Here is a 26,346-nt window from a genome sequence, read left to right as displayed (position 1 = left end):
AGAAAACAACCTTGTTTACACTGTTTTAAAAAAAAAACTCTGTAGGTTTTTTTGTTAAAAAGTAAAACAATTAGATACAGTATATATATATGAATAGAATGTTTTGTGTCTTTCCATTTAAAGCAGTTATTCTCAAATATTGGAGTGGGGCCTCCTTGGGAAAAGCAGGGGGCGGGGGGCGTTTGACCACCCAGGGAAAATGCTTTATCAGTATCAGGCATCAAACCCCGCTGTGCTCATTGCAGCCATTAATCCTGACTTCCTCATTTTGATTAAAAAAAAATATATATATATATGTGTATGTGTGTGTGTGTATATATGTATATCTATATGTATATTTGTGTGTGTATATATATATATAGGTATATATACACACATTTGTATGTGTACATACTGTATGTATGTATATATGAATGTATATATACCTATATGTATATACCTATATGTATATAGGTATATATACACACATATGTATGTGTATATATGTATGTATATATGTATCTATGTATATATATATGTATATACATATATGTATGTGTATATATTTATATACACATTCATATGTTTGTGTATATATGTATCTATATGCATATATAGATATGCATATATGTATGTGTATATATGTATGTACACATTCATATGTTTGGGTATATATGTATCTATATGTATATATAGTTATGCATATATGTATGTGTATTTATTTATACACACATATGTATGTGTACATATGTATGTATATATGTATCTATATGTATATACATATATGTATGTGTTTATATGTATATACACATTCATATGTTTGTGTATATATGTATCTATATGTATATATAGATATGCATATATGTATGTGTATATATTTATACACACGTACATATGTTATATGTTTATATTGTCTCTGTATTGGTTTTCTATTCATTTATTCTTTGTTTTTATTCAGTCATTGGTGTAGCATAATATTGTTTTTAATATTGTTTTTAATATTGTTTTTAACATGGCTGTGCAGCACTTTGGAAACATTCTTGTTGTGTAAATGTGCTATTTAAATAAAGTGGATTGGATTGGATTGGCTGTTTGTGTATATATGTATATAAGTATGTATTTTTATATATGTATATATACGTATATATTTATATATACATATATTTATCCATCCATTCATCCATTTTCTACCGCTTGGGGTCGCAGGGGGTGCTGGAGCCTATCTCTGCTGCATTTGGGTGGTAGGCGGGGTACATTATATTTACATATATACATACAAATACATGTATATGTGTGTGTATATATATAATTTTTTTTTATTGTATTAATTTTACAGTATCAAATGGTTCAAGTGAGTCAGAAAATGTTATAGTTTAAATAAAGATTCTTTGTTTTTTCATCTCAGGCCAATTGACACACTTTAAGTCTTTTCTACAAAAAAATTAATGTTAATAAAGTCATTCTTTGTTGTAAATTAATCTATATTTCTTGTTTTTCTTTTCTGTAATGTTAACAAGGATACAATATTATGCAGAGGCGTACGTATAACAATTTTATCGACAAATGATACTACTTATTAGGGGTGTGAATTGATTCGATTTTTGGGGTAACGCTCTGATTCAGAATTGATTCTCGATTCAACAAGATTCTTGATTTAAACCGATTCTCACAATGTATTTATTATTTGGTGTAATAATTACAATGACACTTTTTCAAAACAGGTTTACAGGATACAAAAGCTGCTTCTGGTTGCACAGATGGCCTAAAAACGTCTTTTTATAAAGTGATTATTTAGAAAATAATCCCAGAGTGGCTGGTGAGAGGGAAGTGTGGGTGTCTGTGCTTAGGCTGCTGCCCCCGCAACCCAACCTTGAATAAGCGAGAGAAAATAGATGGATTAAAAAAAATGTTTTTTAATTTTCGTTGATCATTGAAAAAATTGAATCAATTTACAACATGGATGAATAACAATCACGATTCGAATGTGAATCTTCTATTTTACTTCATTTATAGTTTTTATTTACGTGTGTGTGGGGGGGAAGGATGCTCAAAATGTGTTCTTCTTCCTGGGGTGTAACAACAAATATATAAGAATCACTGTTTTACAGTGATGCACTGTAAAAAAAAAAAAAAAAAAAAAAAGCATGGCCGAAGTACTGTATATTGAAAACAATTTACCATTTACATTTTTTTATGGTAAAATTCTGGCAACTGGGCTGCCGTTTTTTTGTGTTTTGTTTGTTTTTTCACTGTGGTCCTTATTTTTACAGCACATTACTGTAAATGGAAAAACGGTAGTTATTTTTATTTTTACAGTAAAATCCAAAATTCTGGTGACCGATCTTTGTTTACATCACATCTACGGGTGTGTTTACAGTCCAGCACTGTAATTAAAATTAATTTATGGTAAAAGTCAGGCAAATGAGCTGACAGTTGTTTTTTTTACCGTAAAATCTGAATATTTTTTTACGCTTTTAAAAAAAACAAACTGTGATTTGCGATTATTTTGCTGAAAAGTAATAATTTTTAAAACACTTACCGAGTTTGTGGTTATGTGCTCACACTGTAAAGAAATCCTGCTGTTTTTATAACGTTGATGAAAAGGTCAACTGTAACTGGAAGTCCCGGAAGGACAATAAAGACGACTTTTTGGGTAGAAATGAATAGAAAGACTGAAAATAATCCATAGAGTCAAACACAAGACAGTAAATCAATGGCTCCTCCTCCCGCCAGCTGATGAATGATAGCCGGTCGCCACGGCGAGTTGACTCCGCTGCCCTGTTGTATTGAAGTACATCACAGTATTAAAAAGGAGTAGGAAGAAGCAGAGTTTGGGCAATTACTGATAGTTTGTTCATTTCCTGTGTTTGGCATTAACTATTTCACAATAAAAGAAGAAATAAGATAGCTTGTTCTTTAATAAGTATTTTTTAAATAAAGGTGTAAAAGTGGGCATAAGTGCATTATGTATAATTAACTGTACATTAATTAAATAATAAAATAAGTACAAGAGTAAAAACAAAAACACTAAGAATAGATAAATAAACATTATTGGCATTGATAAACATTATTTGAAAAAATTAAATATTTGCTTCAATAAAAATTTGCAATTACATTTTTTTCATTAATAAACAATAATATTGCATTAATAAACGATCATATTTGTATTATTATCATATTAGTCAACCATCATATTTATGATATTGAATAAGACTATTTGCATTGATAGATATTTGCAACAATAACATTTGCATTCATTAGCAACAATATTGCAATGTTAAACAATAATGTTTGTAATAATAACTGATATTTTCAACAATTATATTTGCACTAACGACAACAATATTGCAATATTAAACAATAATAATTGCATTAATAAAATATGTTTGCAACAATTACATTTGCATTAATAGACACCAACACTGCAATATTGACCAATAATATTTGAATTAATAAATTATATGTGCAACCATAATAGCATTTGCATCAATGAATAGCAGTATGGCAATAATAAGTAATAATTAATAAATGATATTTGAAATGATATTTTTGCATTGATAAACAATAATATTTGCATCAGTCAACAATCATATTTATAACAATAAAGAATACTATTTTCATCAATAAAGAAAAATATTTGCAATATTAAATAATAATATTTGCATTGATACATGATATTTGCAACAACAATAACAGTTGCATTAATGAACAACAATATTGCAATAATAAACAATATTTGCATTAATAAATTATATTTGCAACAATAATAACATTTGAATTAATGAACGACAATATTGCAATAATAAGAAATAATATTTGCATTGATAAACAATAATGTTGCATTAATAAAGGATACTATTTGCAAACATAAACAATAATATTGCATCAGTCAACAATCATATTTATAATAATAAAAAGTAACATTTGCATCAATAAACAGAAAGATTTGCAATATTAAATAATATTTTCATTGATAGATCATATTTGCAACAATAATATTTGCATTAATGACAACAAAATTGTAATAATAAACAATAATAATTGCATTACTTAATGATTTCTGCCAAAATAATATTTGCATTAATGAACTGCAATAGTAAGTAATAATACAAGCACTAATAAATATTTGAAATAACATTTTTGCATTAATAAACGATAATATTTGCAAAAACAAACAATGAGATTTGCAATAGTCAACAATCATATTTATTTTAATAAAAAACAATACTATTTGCATCAATAAACAAAAATATTTGCAACATTAAATAATATTTGCAACAATAATGACATTTGCATTAATGAACAACAATATTGCAATAACAAACAATACTATTTACAATAACAAACAGTTATATTTTTAATAATGAACAATAGTAGGAAGTTTCTTCACTTCCTGTGTTTGATATTTCACCGCAAATATCAATTATCTGATGATTTGAAGATAGCTTGTTCTGTCATAAATAATTATTAAATAAAAGAGTGAATTAGACAAATGTTGTTTAGTAATACTTTAGTACATTATACATCATTAACTGTACCTTCATCGAAGCTCATGATACATGTTACAGTCAATTAGTCTTCATTATTCGGAACAACTTTCTTCAGTAATGGTCTCTGTGAAAGACCAACACTCAAGTCCACTCATGAAGTGTTAAATGACTGTTACTGTAAATGTCTTCTTCCTGGCCCGTTTATGCAGGAACATTTTCACGCTCATTACCACTTTGATTCAGACTCATTACCACTTTTATTCAGCAACCTCTTACGCTAGCCACGGGCTGTTGCCTAGCAACGTGTGCTGCCACAACACACACTGCAACAAAAGTACACAATCTTCTTTCTCAAGGCGACGACAACCTTTGTACCAGTTGTATCCACATGTTCTAGCAGAAAACACTAAAATGCTTACTGTATGTGTTTTATTATTAACAATAACCACTTAAATATAACTTACTGTATATGTTTTATTAACAATAAAACTCAAATATAACTTACTGTATATGTTTTATTAATTCAACAACACTAAAAATAACTTACTGTATATGTTTTATTAATAACAATAACCCTAAAATATAACTTACTGTAAATGTTATATTAATAACAATAACACTAAAATATATCTTACTGTATATGTTTTATTAATAACACTAAAATCTTACCTACTGTATGTGTTTTATTAATAACAATAACCACTTATATTAACTTACTGTATATGTTTTATTATTAACAATAACCACTTATATATAACTTACTGTATATGTTTTATTAATAACAATACAACTAAAATATAACTTACTGTATATGTTTTATTAATAACAATGAAACTCAAATATAACTTACTGTATGTGTTTTATTAATACAACAACACTAAAATATAACTTACTGTATATGTTTTATAAATAACAATAACCCTAAAATATAACTTACTGTAAATGTTATATTAATAACAATAACACTAAAATTTAACTTATTGCATATGTTTTATTATTAACAATAACCACTTAAATATAACTCACTGTATATGTTTTATTAATAACAATAACAGAAAAATATATATTACTGTTTATGTTTTATTAATAACACTAAAATATTACCTTTTGTATATGTTATATTAATAACAATAACCACTTATATATAACTTACTGTATATGTTTTATTAATAACACTAAAATATTACCTACTGTATATGTTTTATTAATAACAATAACACTAAAATATAACTTACTGTATATGTTTTATTAATAACAATAAAACTCAAATATAACTTACTGTATATGTTTTATTACTAACAATAACCACTTAAATATAACTTACCGTATACGTTTTATTAATAACAATAACACTAAAATATAACTTATTGTATATGTTTTATTAATAACAATAACTACTTAAATATAACTCATTGTATATGTTTTATTAATAACAATAACACAAAAATATAACTTACTGTATATGTTTTATTAATAACATTAACACTAAAATATAACTTACTGTATATGTTTTATTAATAACAATAAAACTCAAATATAACTTACTGTATATGTTTTATTACTAACAATAACCACTTAAATAGAACTTACCGTATACGTTTTATTAATAACAATAACACTAAAATATAACTTATTGTATATGTTTTATTAATAACAATAACTACTTAAATAGAACTCATTGTATATGTTTTATTAATAACAATAACACAAAAATATAACTTACTGTTTATGTTTTATTAATAACAATAACACTTAAATATAACTTAATGTATATGTTTTATTAATACAACAACACTAAAATATAACTTACTGTATATATTTTATTAATAACAATAACACTAAAATATAACTTACTGTATGTTTTATTAATAACAATAAAACTAAAATATAACTTACTGTATATGTTTTATTAATAACAATAACACTTAATTATAATTTACTGTATACGTTTTATTAATAACAATAACACTAAAATATAACTTACTGTATATGTTTTATTAATAACAATAACACTAAAATATAACGTATTTTATGTTTTATTAATAACAATAACCACTTAAATATAACTTACTGTAAATGTTTTATTAATAACAATAACACTAAAATATATCTACTGTATATGTTTTATTAATAACACTAAAATATAACTTACTGTATATTTTTTATTAATAACAATAACACTAAAATATAACTTATTGTAAATGTTTTATTAATAACAATAACTACTTAAATATAACTCATTGTATATGTTTTATTAATAATAACACAAAAATATAACTTCCTGTATGTTTTATTAATAACACTTAAATATAACTTAATGTATATGTTTTATTAATACAACAACATTAAAATATAACTTACTGTATATGTTTTATTAATAACAATAACACTAAAAGATAACTTACTGTATATGTTTTATTAATAACAATAACACTAAAATATAACTCATTGTATATGTTTTATTAATAACAATAACCACTTAAATATAACTCACTGTATATGTTTTATTAATAACAATAACACAACAATGTATCTTACTGTATATGTTTTATTAATAACACTAAAATATTACCTACTGTATATGTTTTATTAATAACAATAACCACTTAAATATAACTTACTGCTAAACGTTAGCATCTGCTAGCTTAGCGTGCATGTGTTGCTGCACACTGACTACTCTAAAGTGTATACTTTCTACAGTACATGACATGGGACGTGTACTAGATCAAAGTTAGCATCTGCTAGCTTAGCGTGCATGTGTTGCTGCACACTGACTACTCTAAAGTGTATACTTTCTACAGTACATGACATGGGACGTGTACTAGATAAAAGTTAGCATCTGCTAGCTTAGCGTGCATGTGTTGCTGCACACTGACTACTCTAAAGTGTATACTTTCTACAGTACATGACATGGGACGTGTACTAGATCAAAGTTAGCATCTGCTAGCTTAGCGTGCATGTGTTGGATGAAGAAAACAGGTGTTGCCAGAAAGCGGAGAGAAAAGCCGTAAAAGTTTACGATAAAGAGCGATCAGCTTTGATCACACGGGGCCAGCGAAACACGGCGGTGATAAAAGTGGGAGATGTGAGCTGGAAAAAGCGCTCGCTCCGACGTAAAAGCGACACTTTGGTGTTTCTTTTATTTTTCCGGCTTTTCCTGCGGGAGAAGCAGCAGGAAGTGTGTACTTTAGTTTAGCAGCTGATGTGAAAAACACTTTTAGGAAACATCTTTAAACATCAATATTCTACTCCAACCTCGCCTTCAAGTCAGGCGCAAAGGGGGCGGGGCTTCCATAGGAAGCAGATCCTCATTAGAAATGTCCTTATTTGCCATGTTAACATTAGTGTGCTAACATTGCTACGCTAATGGTTTATACTCATATGTTTGCTCATTTTATTCATTTGAACATACAAATCATTGCTTTTTAATCTTGCTGCCATTTTCTAAATATTCTGACTTCTCTTATGTTACTGTGCTAATGTTTTAATGCTAGAATTTTAGCCCATTTTAATTCATTCAAACTTAAAAAACATGGATTCTGATATTTGGCGTCATCTTATAAGCAAGCTAACCTTATTTATGTTATCATGCTAACATTAGCATGCTAATGTTAAATATTCTAGCTTGTTTGCTAATTTTGTTTAAACCAAAAATCATGGCTTTTGATACTTACGCTAACTTTTCCTATTTTATCATGCTAACATTAGCATGCTAACGTTACATATTCTAGCTTGTTTGCTCATTTTGTTTAAACCCAAAAATCATGGCTTTTGATACTTATGCTAACTTTTCCTATTTTATCATGCTAACATTAGCATGCTAACGTTGCATATTCTAGCTTGTTTGCTCATTTTATTTTAACCCAAAAATCATGGCTTTTGATACTTATGCTAACTTTTCCTATTTTATCATGCTAACATTAGCATGCTAACGTTGCATATTCTAGCTTGTTTGCTCATTTTGTTTAAACCCAAAAATCATGGCTTTTGATACTTATGCTAACTTTTCCTATTTTATCATGCTAACATTAGCATGCTAACGTTACATATTCTAGCTTGTTTGCTCATTTTTGTTTAAACCCAAAAATCATGGCTTTTGATACTTATGCTAACTTTTCCTATTTTATCATGCTAACATTAGCATGCTAACATTACATATTTTAGCTTGTTTGCTCATTTTGTTTAAACCCAAAAACCATGGCTTTTGATACTTATGCTAACTTTTCCTATTTTATCATGCTAACATTAGCATGCTAACGTTACATATTTTAGCTTGTTTGCTCATTTTGTTTAAACCCAAAAATCATGGCTTTTGATACTTATGCTAACTTTTCCTATTTTATCATGCTAACATTAGTATGCTAACATTAGCATGCTAACATTAGCATGCGAACGTTACATATTCTAGCTTGTTTGCTCATTTTGTTTAAACCCAAAAATCATGGCTTTTGATACTTATGCTAACTTTTCCTATTTTATCATGCTAACATTAGCATGCTAACGTTACATATTCTAGCTTGTTTGCTCATTTTTGTTTAAACCCAAAAATCATGGCTTTTGATACTTATGCTAACTTTTCCTATTTTATCATGCTAACATTAGCATGCTAACATTACATATTTTAGCTTGTTTGCTCATTTTGTTTAAACCCAAAAACCATGGCTTTTGATACTTATGCTAACTTTTCCTATTTTATCATGCTAACATTAGCATGCTAACGTTACATATTTTAGCTTGTTTGCTCATTTTGTTTAAACCCAAAAATCATGGCTTTTGATACTTATGCTAACTTTTCCTATTTTATCATGCTAACATTAGTATGCTAACATTAGCATGCTAACATTAGCATGCGAACGTTACATATTCTAGCTTGTTTGCTCATTTTGTTTAAACCCAAAAATCATGGCTTTTGATACTTACGCTAACTTTTCCTATTTTATCATGCTAAAATTAGCATGCTAACGTTACATATTCTAGCTTGTTTCCTCTTTTTGTTTAAACCCAAAAACCATGGCTTTTGATACTTATGCTAACTTTTCCTATTTTATCATGCTAACATTAGCATGCTAACGTTACATATTCTAGCTTGTTTGCTCATTTTGTTTAAACCCAAAAATCATGGCTTTTGATACTTATGCTAACTTGTCCTATTTTATCATGCTAACATTAGCATGCTAACGTTGCATATTCTAGCTTGTTTGCTCATTTTGTTTAAACCCAAAAATCATGGCTTTTGATACTTATGCTAACTTTTCCTATTTTATCATGCTAACATTAGCATGCTAACGTTTTATGCTATCATTTTAACAATTTTTTTTTTCATTTGAACTTTAAAATCAAGGATTTTGATACTTGTGCTATTTTAAAACTATGCTAACTTCTCTCGAGTTGGCATGCCAGCATGTTATGCTTGCCCTCGAACCATCCATTTTCTACCGCTTGTCCCTTTAGGGGTCGTGGGGGGGCGCTGCAGCCTATCTCAGCTGCATTCGGGAGGCAGGCGGGGTACACCCTGGACAAGTCGCCACTTATAAAAATCATTACGTACTTGCCGCTATCTTAGAAGTACGTGAACTTTTCCTTTGTAAGTATGCTAACATTAGCATGCTAACATTAGCATGCTAACGTTTTATGCCATCTTATTTGTGATTTTTTTTTCATTAAAACCTACAAATAATGGATTTTGATACCTGTTGCCATCTTAGAAGTATGCTAACTTCTCCTTTGTTAGCATGCTAATGTTATTGTGCTAATGTTAGCATGCAAACATTTAATGCTAGTATTTTATCTAATTTATTGATTTGAACTTAGAAACCATGGATTTTGATACTTGGCGCCATCTTAGACGTATGCTAACTTTTCCTGTGTTAGCATGTTAACATTAGCATGCTGATGTTAGCATGCTAACGTTTTATGCAGCACATGTGGTAAATGTTTTTATTTACACCTAAAAATGATTGGCTTTTGATGCTAACTTTTTCTATTTTATCCTGCTAACGTTAGCATGCTAACATTATATGCTGGCATTTTAGCTAAAATAATTACATATACACATACAAACACTATCAACAACATGTTACTTTGTGTGTGTGCGTTTGGAAATCAAGTTTGACAGTTCCCTGTGTGGACACACACACACACACACACACACACACACACACACACACACACACACACACACACACACACACACACACACACACACACACACACACATTTCTTGCATTTGTTACCTTCTTGAGACTTCTGAAAAATGCCTACCTCTTTAGGACCACCCTTTATAGATATATACATTCGTATTTACAACATTAATATTGTATACCAATATAAAAAAGCTTGTTGTGAAAAATGAGTTTGAAATTCACAAGAAAAAGGTCACAATATCACAATAAAACTTTGAATTTTGGCAGTATTATAGTAAAAGTTGTCTTTTTACTCAATGCAAGTGAAAATGTTACAATAGTAATGTGTGCAATAATATGATAAAAGTTGGAATTTTACACGACAAAAGTCACAATTTTATAAGAAAACTTTAACATTTTGGCAATATTATAATAGTAATCTGAATTTTACTTGGCAAAATTATGACAACGGTCGTAATTTTACTCAAAAAATGTCACTATTTTACACGAACAACAAACAAATTGGCAATATTGCGATAACATTTTATTTTAATTTGATATGACAAATGTCACCATATTGCATTAAAAAGTAATAATTTCACGAGAAAATATTGCAATATTACAGAAACAGAAAGAATAGGAGAAATGTTTCCCAATTTTATCAGCAAAAAGTCAACACATTGTGAGTAAAAGACTTATTTTAGTTATTTAAAAAAAAAAAAGCTTTGTTTGTAATTAATTGGTTTTTAATCTTCATTATTTACTTCAAGTTATTACAGTCTGTCTTTATATACATATTGTTTTTATTTTTTTTAATTAATTTTGGTCAAAGGGGGCGCATTTCAATTTCTTACACAAACTAGTTATTTCATATGTTGACCAGAGGGGGAGCACTTTTAATATCGACACAGTCAATTTGATAAAATGATATGATAAAAAGTTGGAATTTCACACGACAAAAGTCACAATTTTATAAGAAAACTTTAACATTTTGGCAATATTGTAATAGTAATCTGAATTTTACTTGGCAAAATTATGACAACGGTCGTAATTTTACTCAAAAAATGTCACTATTTTACAAGAACAACAAACAAATTGGCAATATTGCGATAACATTTTATTTTAATTTGATATGACAAATGTCACCATTTTGCATTAAAAAGTAACACTTTTACATTAAAAAGTAGTAATTTCATGAGAAAATATTGCAATATTACAGAAACAGAAAGAATATGAGAAATGTTTCCCAATTTTTATCAGCAAAAAGTCAACACATTGTGAGTAAAAGACTTATTTTAGTTATTTAAAAAAAAAAGCTTTGTTTGTAATTAATTGGTTTTTAATCTTCATTATTTACTTCAAGTTATTACAGTCTGTCTTTATATACATATTTTTTTTATTTTTTTAAATTAATTTTGGTCAAAGGGGGCGCATTTCAATTTCTTACACAAACTAGTTATTTCATATGTTGACCAGAGGGGGAGCACTTTTAATATCGACACAGTCAATTTGATAAAATGATATGATAAAAAGTTGGAATTTCACACGACAAAAGTCACAATTTTATAAGAAAACTTTAACATTTTGGCAATATTGTAATAGTAATCTGAATTTTACTTGGCAAAATTATGACAACGGTCGTAATTTTACTCAAAAAATGTCACTATTTTACAAGAACAAACAAATTGGCAATATTGCGATAACATTTTATTTTAATTTGATATGACAAATGTCACCATATTGCATTAAAAAGTAACACTTTTACATTAAAAAGTAATAATTTCACGAGAAAATATTGCAATATTACAGAAACAGAAAGAATATGAGAAATGTTTCCCAATTTTATCAGCAAAAAGTCAACACATTGTGAGTAAAAGACTTATTTTAGTTATTTTTTAAAAAAAAGCTTTGTTTGTAATTAATTGGTTTTTAATCTTCATTATTTACTTCAAGTTATTACAGTCTGTCTTTGTATACATATTTTTTTAATTTTTTTTAAATTAATTTTGGTCAAAGGGGGCGCATTTCAATTTCTTACACAAACTAGTTATTTCATATGTTGACAAGAGGGGGAGCACTTTTAATATCGACACAGTCAATTTGAAAAATCCCTCCTTTTTGGGATCACCCTAATTTTGATAGATTTCACCACCAGGGGGCCAAATGAGACATTCTCTATTAGATGCAATGGTTTTCCGTATAGGGACCGTGAATTATGTCCTAACTTGTTCACCGTCCTCATATGGACGCTACTTTTCCTTGTCCATGTCTCAAAAAGGGTGCACGCACGCACACACACACACACACACACACACACACAAAGTAAACGTGTTGTTGATGTTGGCAGCAAATTCACTTCTCACTTTTCCTTCCTCTAATTCCCAGAAACATAAACAGTTTTCTATGCAAATCAAAGCAAGTGTACAGTAAAAGTCATCTGTCATTCCAGCCTTTTTTGCGCGTGTGTGTGTGTGTGTGTGTGTGTGTGTGTGTGTGTGTGTGTGTGTGTGTGTGTGTGTGTGTGTGTGTGTGTGTGTTACACAAAACAAAAAATGTGTCAAATGAACGTAGCACACCACATGGTGGCGCTGTTATTAAACCATAAACTTTCGACCCCATAAGTTGGTTTGGCTTGAAATTTCTCACACAGCTGAATGCGCCGGGCAAAACACTGTATTTTCAGGGCTTAAATAGGGGGTCCTGATATCAGATATTGGTCCGATATCAGAAAAAAAACAAACATACGTAATGTGAAATGTCCTATACAAGCAGTCCTGCAGCGTGGGTTGAGGTGGGGGTGGGGGGCGGGGTATGGTGGTAGCGTCCCGGAAGAGTCAGTGCTGCAAGGGGTTCTGGGTATTTGTTCTGTTGTGTTTACGTTGTGTTACGGTGCGGATGCTCTCCCGAAATGTGTTTGTCATTCTTGTTTGGTGTGGGTTCACAGTGTGGCGCTTATTTGTAACAGTGTTGAAGTTGTTTATACGGTCACCCTCAGTGTGACCTGTATGGCTGTTGACCAAGTATGCCTTGCATTCACTTATGTGAGTGTAAAAGCCGCAACAGGTTGCTAAAGGCAGTGCTTTTAAGGCACGCCCCCAAATATTGTTGTCCGGGTGGAAATCGGGAGAATGGTTGCCCCGGGAGATTTTCGGGAGGGGCGCTGAAATTCGGGAGTCTCCCGGGAGGGTTGGCAAGTATGCCCTACGTCCGTGTTTTACCGGATATGTACCGCTACGTACAGCGGCGTTATAAAAAGTCATTAAGTTTACTTTTTGAAACCGATACCGATAATTTCCGATATTACATTTTAAAGCATTTATTGGCCGATAATGCTTATGTTAGCATGCTAACATTTTATACTAGCATTTAATCTAATGTTCTTTCAAATGTAAAAAAAAACATTGATATGCTACTTGGCGCCTCCTTAAAAGTATGTTAACTTTTCCTATGTTGTCATGCTAACGTCATGCTAGTGTTAGTATGATAACGTTTTATGCTAGTATTTTAGCTCATTTTAATCATTTGCACCAAAGAAAACTATGGATTTTGAAACCTGGAGCCATTTTGAAAGTATGCTGACTTTTATTATGTTAGCATGCTTACGTTAGCATGCAAAAATTTTATACTAGCATTTAATCTAATGTTCTTTCAAACGTAACAAAAACATTGATATGCTACTTGGCGCCTCCTTAAAAGTATGTTAACTTTTCCTATGTTGTCATGCTAACGTCATGCTCGTGTTATTATGATAACGTTTTATGCTAGTATTTTAGCTCATTTTAATCATTTGCACCAAGGAAAACCGTGGATTTTGATACCTGGTGCCATTTTGAAAGTATGCTGACTTTTCTTATGTTAGCATGCTTACGTTAGCATGCTAAAATCTTATACTAGCATTTAATATAATGTTCTTTCAAATGTAAAAAAAACCATTGATATGCTACTTAGCGCCTCCTTAAAAGTATGTTAACTTTTCCTATGTTGTCATGCTAACGTCATGCTAGTGTTAGTATGATAACGTTTTGTGCTCGTATTTTAGCTCATTTTAATCATTTGCACCAAGGAAAACCGTGGATTTTGATACCTGGTGCCATTTTGAAAGTATGCTGACTTTTCTTATGTTAGCATGCTTACGTTAGCATGCTAAAATCTTATACTAACATTTAATCTAATGTTCTTTCAAATGTAAAAAAAAACATTGATATGCTACTTGGCGCCTCCTTAAAAGTATGTTAACTTTTCCTATGTTGTCATGCTAACGTCATGCTCGTGTTATTATGATAACTTTTTATGCTAGTATTTTAGCTCATTTTAATCATTTGCACCAAGGAAAACCGTGGATTTTGATACCTGGTGCCATTTTGAAAGTATGCTGACTTTTCTTATGTTAGCATGCTTACGTTAGCATGCTAAAATCTTATACTAGCATTTAATATAATGTTCTTTCAAATGTAAAAAAAAACATTGATATGCTACTTGGCGCCTCCTTAAAAGTATGTTAACTTTTCCTATGTTGTCATGCTAACGTCATGCTAGTGTTAGTATGATAACGTTTTATGCTAGTATTTTAGCTCATTTTAATCATTTGCACCAAAGAAAACTATGGATTTTGAAACCTGGAGCCATTTTGAAAGTATGCTGACTTTTATTATGTTAGCATGCTTACGTTAGCATGCAAAAATTTTATACTAGCATTTAATCTAATGTTCTTTCAAACGTAACAAAAACATTGATATGCTACTTGGCGCCTCCTTAAAAGTATGTTAACTTTTCCTATGTTGTCATGCTAACGTCATGCTCGTGTTATTATGATAACGTTTTATGCTAGTATTTTAGCTCATTTTAATCATTTGCACCAAGGAAAACCGTGGATTTTGATACCTGGTGCCATTTTGAAAGTATGCTGACTTTTCTTATGTTAGCATGCTTACGTTAGCATGCTAAAATCTTATACTAACATTTAATATAATGTTCTTTCAAATGTAAAAAAAACCATTGATATGCTACTTAGCGCCTCCTTAAAAGTATGTTAACTTTTCCTATGTTGTCATGCTAACGTCATGCTCGTGTTAGTATGATAACGTTTTCTGCTCGTATTTTAGCTCATTTTAATCATTTGCACCAAGGAAAACCGTGGATTTTGATACCTGGTGCCATTTTGAAAGTATGCTGACTTTTCTTATGTTAGCATGCTTACGTTAGCATGCTAAAATGTTATACTAGCATTTAATCTAGTGTTCTTTCAAACGAAACAAAAACATTGATATGCTACTTGGGGCCTCCTTAAAAGTATGTTAACTTTTCCTATATTGTTATGCTAACGTCATGCTCGTGTTAGTATGATAACGTTTTATGCTCGTATTTTAGCTCATTTTAATCATTTGCACCAAAGAAAACTATGGATTTTGAAACCTGGAGCCATTTTGAAAGTATGCTGACTTTTCTCATGTTAGCATGCTTACGTTAGCATGCTAAAATTTTATACTAGCATTTAATCTAGTGTTCTTTCGAACGAAACAAAAACATTGATATGCTACTTGGCGCCTCCTTAAAAGTATGTTAACTTTTCCTATATTGTTATGCTAACGTCATGCTCGTGTTAGTATGATAACGTTTTATGCTCGTATTTTAGCTCATTTTAATCATTTGCACCAAAGAAAACCATGGATTTTGATACATGGTGCCATTTTGAAAGTATGCTGACTTTTCTTATGTTAGCATGCTAACGTTTTACGCTCGCATTTGAGCTAATATGTTTTACATATATGTGTATATGCTAGCATGGGGGGGAGCTCCACAAACCACGTTAAACCCAGATTCCGGTCCAACAAAGGTCTTAACTAGGGATGTCCGATAAGGGCTTTTTTGCCGATATCCGATATTCCGATATTGTCCAGCTCTTAATTACCGATACCAGTGTTTCCCACACATTCATTTATTTGTGGCGGCCCGCCACGAAAGAATTACGTCCGCCACAAATAAAAAAATAATAAAATAAAATAAAATAAATAAATAAAAAAATATATATATTTTTTTATTTATTCATTTTTTTGTCCTGTCCAGCTTCTCAGGCAAATCATATAGTTGATGTAGATGCCCATATAGGCTGTTCAGATTTACTTTACAAAAGAGAAGTGTAGGATACTTCTCTTGTTGCCTTATTTGTATTTGACCACTACTGTTTTCTGTTTATTTGTTACTGACTGTGGCAGGACACCTCTGCCTCTGTTTCACTTTATGTTGCTGGTAAATAATATTGTTGTAGTAATAGGCTAAAGTTAAATTATTTTGTATGCACTAATTAAAGGGGCAGAGCTTTACGAGACATTTTAGCTTTTATATTTTATAAGATATATTTTTTGTAAGAACCACAATTAATAAATATATTTCAGTGAATAACTTATTGTTCAAATCTGTATATAAATATGTACATAAAGTGTTGTAATTATATTGTTGGATGGATGGATGGACGTTTAAAACAAAACTCTTATTATTAATTAGTAAGTATACATTTTTTTGAGCCTTTTTAGAGAAAATCATATCATTGTAGTAAATAATGCAAATTACTCGATGATGTCATTGTGACCACGCCCATAGCCACGCCCCCACCGCCACCGGTATCTTGGCCGTTTATGGGAAACGCTGATATTTGTACCATGAATTGATTAACGTGGACCCCGACTTAAACAAGTTGAAAAACGTATTCGGGTGTTACCATTTAGTGGTCAACTGTAAGGAATATGCAATATACTAATAAAAGTTTCAATCAATTAATCAATCAATCAATGTGTGGCAAAGTACTTCCAGCACAGGCCACATGGGGCGCCACACACGGCCTTCACAGAAGTAGGGTACCCAAACCTTCCCATTGAAAGTACTTCTTGCATGGTGTGGTGCAGGGGTCACCAACGCGGTGCCCGCGGGCACCAGGTAGCCCGTAAGGACCAGATGAGTAGCCCGCTGGCCTGTTCTAAAAATAGCTCAAATAGCAGCACTTACCAGTGAGCTGCCTCTATTTTTTAAATTGTATTTATTTACTAGCAAGCTGGTCTCACTTTGCCCGACATTTTTAATTCTAAGAGAGACAAAACTCAAATAGAATTTGAAAATCCAAAAAAAATTTTAAAGACTTGGTCTTCACTTGTTTAAATACATTCATTAATTTTTTTACTTTGCTTCTTATAACTTTCAGAAAGACAATTTTAGAGAAAAAATACAACCTTAAAAATGATTTTATGATTTTTAAACACATATACCTTTTTTACCTTTTAAATTCCTTCCTCTTCTTTCCTGACAATTTAAATCAATGTTCAAGTACATTTATTTTTTTTTATTGTAAAGAACAATAAATACATTTTAATTTAATTCTTCATTTTAGCTTCTGTTTTTTAGACGAAGAATATTTGTGAAATATTTCTTCAAACTTATTATGATTAAAATTCAAAACAATTATTCTGGCAAATCTAGAAAATCTGTAGAATCAAATTTAAATCTTATTTCAAAGTCTTTTGAATTTATTTTAAAATGTTTGTTTTGGAAAATCTAGAAGAAATAATGATTTGTCTTTGTTAGAAATATAGCTTGGTCCAATTTGTTATATATTCTAACAGAGTGCAGATTGGATTTTAACCTATTTAAAACATGTCATCAAAATTCTAAAATTAATCTTAATCAGGAAAAATTACTAATGATGTTCCATAAATTCTTTTTTAAAGTTTTTCTCTTCTTTTTTTCGGTTGAATTTTGAATTTTAAAGAGTCGAAATTGAAGATAAACTATGCTTCAAAATGTAATTGTCATTATTTTCATGTTTTCTCCTCTTTTAAACCGTTCAATTAAGTGTAAATATCATTAATTATAAATAATAACATAGAGTTAAAGGTAAATTGAGCAAATTGGCTACTTCTGGCAATTTATTGAAGTGTGTATCAAACTGGTAGCCCTTCGCATTAATCAGTACCCAAGAAGTAGCTCTTGCTTTCAAAAAGGTTGGTGACCTCTGGTGTGGAGTATCTGGGTCACGTTAGCGCTGCGCAGGAAGTGCGATGAAATATTTGTGGGGCACGTCAACATGTGTGAAGACATGCAAGGACAGCAGCCAGAAAATCCAAGCCAGGATTTACAAACATTCATCTTTGGCTCAGCAGGAAAAACATTTCTTGAATGTCGGATTACTAACCGCAATCCGCGGCGTTGAACTGGGAAAGTCAAAAGAAGAAGTACGGGGACAGGTTTTTTTTTTTTTTGTAAATCACCAAACTTGGCGAAGGCGTGCTGTTTCCTTCCCTGGAATGTTGATCTGATAATTGGATTAATGATCAAATGCTAACTGACGGTGTCTTTGTTCTTGATGTTGTGTCTTGCCGCAGGCTCTCTGAGGACTGAAGGCGTCAAGGCGTCTGACGTGCTTCCCGTCTTGAAGGAGAAAGTGGCGTTTGTGTCCGGTGAGTGTGCGAGGAAAACCACCAGAACAGGAAGTGTCACTTGTACTCAAATCTTCATCCGACTGGACGAGTCCTGTGTCAGCATGTTTCGGACAATAACAAATATGTCTCAGGGGTCCCACAAAAGTGCTTTGTTACTGCGCCTATGCATGCTAACGAGCTACGTAAGAAGTACTGTTGTGTACTTGCTACACTTTTGACATGAACACTGGAATAATAACATAATAGATCTACAACAATGTAGCATTAAGGAGTAGGACAGGGGGACTCAAACGTTAGCGACACTGGCATAGCTATGTGAGCTACATGCTAACATTACATTTTAACACCACCCTAGATTAGTAACTTTAGCATAGCTATGTGAGCTACATGCTAACATTACACTTTAACATTACTTTCTAGATTAGCAACACTAGCATAGCTATGTGAGCTACATGCTAACATCACATTTTGACATTATTCTATGTTAGTAACACTAGCATAGCTTTGTGAGCTACATGCTAACATTACATTTTAACACCACTCTCGATTAGTCACTTTAGCATAGCTATGTGAGCTACATGCTAACATTACACTTTAACATTGTTTTCTAGATTAGCAACACTAGCATCGCTATGTGAGGTAGATGCTAATATTACATTTTAACGTCGTCCTAGTTAGCAACATTAGCATAGCTATGTGAGCTCCATGCTAACATTACATTTTAACACCACCCTAGATTAGTAACTTTAGCATAGCTATGTGAGCTACATGCTAACATTACACTTTAACATTATTCTAGCTTAGCAACACTAGCATCGCTATGTGAGCTACATGCTAACATCAAATTTTGACAATTATACTAGGTTATTATTACTAGCATAGCTTTGTGAGCTACATGCTAACATTACATTTTGACATCCTCCTAGGTTAGCAACATTAGCATAGCTATGTGAGCTACATGCTAACATTACATTTTAACACCGCTCTACATTAGTAACTTTTGCATAACTATGTGAGTTACATGCAAATACTACACTTTAACATTATTCTACATTAGCAACACTAGCATAGCTATGTGAGCTACATGCTAACATCACATTTTGACATTATTCTAGGTTAGTAACACTAGCATAGCTTTGTGAGCTACATGCTAACATTACATTTTAAACATCATTATAGATTAGTAACACTAGCATAGCTTTGTGAGCTACATGCTAACATTACATTTTAAACATCATTCTAGATTAGTAACACTAGCATAGCTATGTGAGCTACATGCTAACATTACATTTTAACACCACTCTAGATTAGTAACTTTAGCATAGCTATGTGAGCTACATGCTAACATTGCACTTTAACATTATTTTCTAGATAAGCAACACTAGCATCGCTATGTGAGGTAGATGCTAATATTACATTTTAACGTCGTCCTAGTTAGCAACATTAGCATAGCTATGTGAGCTCCATGCTAACATTACATTTTAACACCACCCTAGATTAGTAACTTTAGCATAGCTATGTGAGCTACATGCTAACATTACACTTTAACATTATTCTAGCTTAGCAACACTAGCATCGCTATGTGAGCTACATGCTAACATCAAATTTTGACAATTATACTAGGTTATTATTACTAGCATAGCTTTGTGAGCTACATGCTAACATTACATTTTGACATCCTCCTAGGTTAGCAACATTAGCATAGCTATGTGAGCTACATGCTAACATTACATTTTAACACCGCTCTACATTAGTAACTTTTGCATAACTATGTGAGTTACATGCAAATACTACACTTTAACATTATTCTACATTAGCAACACTAGCATAGCTATGTGAGCTACATGCTAACATCACATTTTGACATTATTCTAGGTTAGTAACACTAGCATAGCTTTGTGAGCTACATGCTAACATTACATTTTAAACATCATTATAGATTAGTAACACTAGCATAGCTTTGTGAGCTACATGCTAACATTACATTTTAAACATCATTCTAGATTAGTAACACTAGCATAGCTATGTGAGCTACATGCTAACATTACATTTTAACACCACTCTAGATTAGTAACTTTAGCATAGCTATGTGAGCTACATGCTAACATTACACTTTAACATTATTTTCTAGATAAGCAACACTAGCATCGTTATGTGAGGTAGATGCTACTATTACATTTTAACGTCGTCCTAGTTAGCAACATTAGCATAGCTATGTGAGCTCCATGCTAACATTACATTTTAACACCACCCTAGATTAGTAACTTTAGCATAGCTATGTGAGCTACATGCTAACATTACACTTTAACATTATTCTAGATTAGCAACACTAGCATCGCTATGTGAGCTACATGCTAACATCAAATTTTGACAATTATACTAGGTTATTATTACTAGCATAGCTTTGTGAGCTACATGCTAACATTACATTTTGACATCCTCCTAGGTTAGCAACATTAGCATAGCTATGTGAGCTACATGCTAGCATTACATTTTAACACCGCTCTACATTAGTAACTTTTGCATAACTATGTGAGTTACATGCAAATACTACACTTTAACATTATTCTAGATTAGCAACACTAGCATAGCTATGTGAGCTACATGCTAACATCACATTTTGACATTATTCTAGGTTAATAACACTAGCATAGCTTTGTGAGCTACATGCTAACATTACATTTTAAACATCATTATAGATTAGTAACACTAGCATAGCTTTGTGAGCTACATGCTAACATTACATTTTAAACATCATTCTAGATTAGTAACACTAGCATAGCTATGTGAGCTACATGCTAACATTGCATTTTAACTCCACTCTAGATTAGTAACTTTAGTATAGCTATGTGAGCTACATGCTAACATTACACTTTAACATTATTTTCTAGATTAGCAACACTAGCATCGTTATGTGAGGTAGATGCTACTATTACATTTTAACGTCGTCCTAGTTAGCAACATTAGCATAGCTATGTGAGCTCCATGCTTACATTACATTTTAACACCACCCTAGATTAGTAACTTTAGCATAGCTATGTGAGCTACATGCTAACATTACACTTTAACATTATTCTAGATTAGCAACACTAGCATCGCTATGTGAGCTACATGCTAACATCAAATTTTGACAATTATCCTAGGTTATTATTACTAGCATAGCTTTGTGAGCTACATGCTAACATTACATTTTAACATCCTCCTAGGTTAGCAACATTAGCATAGCTATGTGATCTATATGCTAACATTACATTTTAACACCACTCTACATTAGTAATTTTTGCATAACTATGTGAGTTACATGCAAATACTACACTTTAACATTATTCTAGATTAGCAACACTAGCATAGCTATGTGAGCTACGTGCTAACATCACATTTTGACATTATTCTAGGTAAGTAACACAAGCATAGCTTTGTGAGCTACATGCTAACATTACATTTTAAACATCATTCTAGATTAGTAACACTAGCATAGCTATGTGAGCTACATGCTAACATTACATTTTAACACCACTCTAGATTAGTAACTTTAGTATAGCTATGTGAGCTACATGCTAACATTACACTTTAACATTATTTTCTAGATTAGCAACACTAGCATAGCTATGTGAGCTACATGCTAACATCAAATTTTGACAATTATTCTAGGTTATTATTACTAGCAAAGCCTTGTGAGCTACATGCTAACATCAAATTTTGACAATTATTCTAGGTTATTATTACTAGCAAAGCCTTGTGAGCTACATGCTAACATTACATTTTAACATCCTCCTAGGTTAGCAACATTAGCATAGCTATGTGATCTATATACTAACATTACATTTTCACACCGCTCTACATTAGTAACTTTTGCATAACTATGTGAGTTACATGCAAATACTACACTTTAACATTATTCTAGATTAGCAACACTAGCATAGCTATGTGAGCTACATGCTAACATCACATTTCGACATTATTCTAGGTTAGTAACACTAGCATAGCTTTGTGAGCTACATGCTAACATTACATTTTAAACATCATTCTAGATTAGTAACACTAGCATAGCTATGTGAGCTACATGCTAACATTACATTTTAACACCACTCTAGATTAGTAACTTTAGTATAGCTATGTGAGCTACATGCTAACATTACACTTTAACATTATTTTCTAGGTTAGCAACATTAGCATAGCTATGTGAGCTACATGCTAACATCAAATTTTGACAATTATTCTAGGTTATTATTACAAGCATAGCTTTGTGAGCTACATGCTAACATTACATTTTAACATCCTCGTAGGTTAGCAACATTAGCATAGCTATGTGACCTATATGCTTACCATACACTTTAACACCGCTCTAGATTAGTAACTTTAGCATAGCTATGTGAGTTACATGCAAATATTACACTTTAACATTATTCTACTTTAGCAACACTAGCATAGCTATTTGAAGTACATGCTAACATTACATTTTAACGTCATCGTAGTTAGCAACATTAGCATAGCTATGTGAGCTCCATGCTTACATTACATTTTAACACCACTCTAGATTAGTAACTTTAGCATAGCTATGTGAGCTACATGCTAACATCAAATTTTGACAATTATTCTAGGTTATTATTACAAGCATAGCTTTGTGAGCTACATGCTAACATTACATTCTAACATCCTCCTAGGTTAGCAACATTAGCATAGCTATGTGACCTATATGCTTACATTACATTTTAACACCGCTCTAGATTAGTAACTTTTGCATAACTATGTGAGTTACATGCAAATACCACACTTTAACATTATTTTATATTAGCAACACTAGCATAGCTATGTGAAGTACATGCTAAAATTACATTTTAACATACTTCTAGGTCAGCAACACTACTAGCATAGCTTGTGTGATGACTGCATTATGATGATAGTATATATCTGATAGTATATATCTGTATCATGAATCAATTTAAGTGGACCCCGACTTAAACAAGTTGAAAAACTTATTCGGGTGTTACCATTTAGTGGTCAATTGTACGGAATATGTACTTCACTGTGCAACCTACTAATAAAAGTCTCAATCAAAGCTATGTGAGTTACATGCTAACATTACACTTTAACATTATTCTAGATTAGCAACACTAGCATAGCTATGTGAGCTACATGCTAACATCACATTTTGACATTATTCTAGGTTAGTAACACTAGCATAGCTTTGTGAGCTACATGCTAACATTACATTTTAAACATCATTATAGATTAGTAACACTAGCATAGCTATGTGAGCTACATGCTAACATTATGTTTTAACATCATACTAGGTTAGCAATACTAGCATAGCTACGTGAGCTCCATGCTTACGTTACATTTTAACACCACTTTAGATTAGTAACTTGAGCATAGCTATGTGAGGTACATGCTAACATTACATTATAACATATTTCTAGGTCAGTAACACTACTAGCATAGCTATGTGAGTTACATGCTAACATTACACTTTAACATTATTCTAGATTAGCAACACTAGCATAGCTATGTGAGCTACATGCTAACATCACATTTTGACATTATTCTAGGTTAGTAACACTAGCATAGCTTTGTGAGCTACATGCTAACATTACACTTTAACATTATTCTAGATTAGCAACACTAGCATAGCTATGTGAGCTACATGCTAACATCACATTTTGACATTATTCTAGGTTAGTAACACTAGCATAGCTATGTGGGCTACATGCTAACATTATGTTTTAACATCATACTAGGTTAGCAATACTAGCATAGCTATGTGAGCTCCATGCTTACATTACATTTTAACACCACATTAGATTAGTAACTTGAGCATAGCTATGTGAACTAGATGCTAACATTACACTTTACTATTATTTTTTAGATTAGCAACACTAGCATAGCCTTGTGAGCGATATGCTAACATCAAATTTTGACAATTATTCTAGGTTATTATTACTAGCATCACTTTGTGAGCTACATGCTAACATTACATTTTAACATCCTCTTGGGTTAGCAACATTAGCATAGCTATGTGACCTATATGCTTACATTACATTTTAACACCGCTCTAGATTAGTAACTTTAGCATAGCTATGTGAGTTACATGCAAATATTACACTTTAACATTATTCTATATTAGCAACACTAGCATAGCTATGTGAGGTACATGCTAACATTACATTTTAACATATTTCTAGGTCAGTAACACCACTAGCATAGCTATGTGAGTTACATGCTAACATTACACTTTAACATTATTCTAGATTAGCAACACTACACTTGAACATCATGCTAGGCTGGATTCAACTTTAATTGTATTCAAAGACACGTTCATGTCATACATTATCCCTCTTTTGCACGGATAACGATTCTTAAATTGAATTCCAATCATGTGCTAAAATGAGCCTGAAGTTTTCACCTCCTGATGTAATGAAGACTCAGAAGTCCAAAGTGCTTTTTATCTGGAGCAAAACCCTCGCTAGCGACTGTTAAAACTGTAGTTTAGAAGTCTTTGAGATCAAAGCAATCTTTTTGTGTGTGTGTGTGTGTGCTACACACACCAGCCCCAAAGTTCTCATTAGCATATTTCTTTGTGCTGCGCTAAATGTCAGCGCTCTTTTGTCGCCAGAGACGTGTCCTTTTTGCAGGGCTGACTCCAAATCTGGTCTTTTGTGTCCCAACAGTTTGTACAAATCCACTTTTTGGTCGGGAGTACTAATCACAAAGTACTGCGCATACACCAGTATCGGCTCCTAGGACTTGAAGTACTTTTCACCTCATTCTGTTTGTGTCCTTGTTCTTTGCAAGACATCAGAAAAACATGAACATGAATAATATCAGAAGTGAGTCTTAGTCGCAGCACCAAGACCAAGACCGAGACTGTGGTCACGCAAGATGGCTGGAGGTTTTCCCACAGCAGACCAAATGTGGCCTGCAGAAAAAACCATTAACTGGGACCACAGAGTCCTTCTGGTCTCTGCTGGATTTGCGGCCGGCAGGAAGCGTGCAGGAAAAACATCTCGCGTAAGACCAACATGACTTATGTGGACCTCTGCCATGTGGCAGACGTTCACGTGAGCGTGCCAAAGCTAACTGATATGCGAGAAGCACTCGAGCGTCACACTCCGTGGCGCAGCTGTGCTGGCCAAACAACCAAATCTGAATTTAAGACTAAATATGAGCCATTCATCCATCCGTCTACTTCTGCTTGTCCCGGGTCAGGTCCCATGGGGGCAGCAGCCTTAGTAGAGAAGCCCAGACTTGCCTCCGTCCAGCCACTTCGTCCTGCTCCTCCCTAGGAATCCCGAGGCGTTCCCGGATCAACTGGGAGACATAGTCTGTCAA

General features: G+C 31.9%; 1 protein-coding gene across 1 annotated transcript in view; it reads left to right on the top strand.

Annotated features, from left to right (window-relative positions):
• Positions 1-26,346, top strand: part of kalrna (kalirin RhoGEF kinase a) — a 282,218-nt gene that overhangs the window by 50,046 nt on the left and 205,826 nt on the right. The window contains exon 4 of the mRNA XM_062061506.1: positions 18,961-19,035. Coding sequence (XP_061917490.1) covers positions 18,961-19,035 — 75 coding nt within the window. The remainder of the gene's footprint in view (positions 1-18,960; positions 19,036-26,346) is intronic.

The sequence above is a fragment of the Entelurus aequoreus genome, linkage group LG10 (genome assembly GCF_033978785.1).
Source record: "Entelurus aequoreus isolate RoL-2023_Sb linkage group LG10, RoL_Eaeq_v1.1, whole genome shotgun sequence".
Lineage (NCBI taxonomy): Eukaryota > Metazoa > Chordata > Actinopteri > Syngnathiformes > Syngnathidae > Entelurus > Entelurus aequoreus.
The sequence above is the reverse complement of the archived record's forward strand: the minus strand, read 5'-3'. Positions and strand labels throughout refer to the sequence as shown.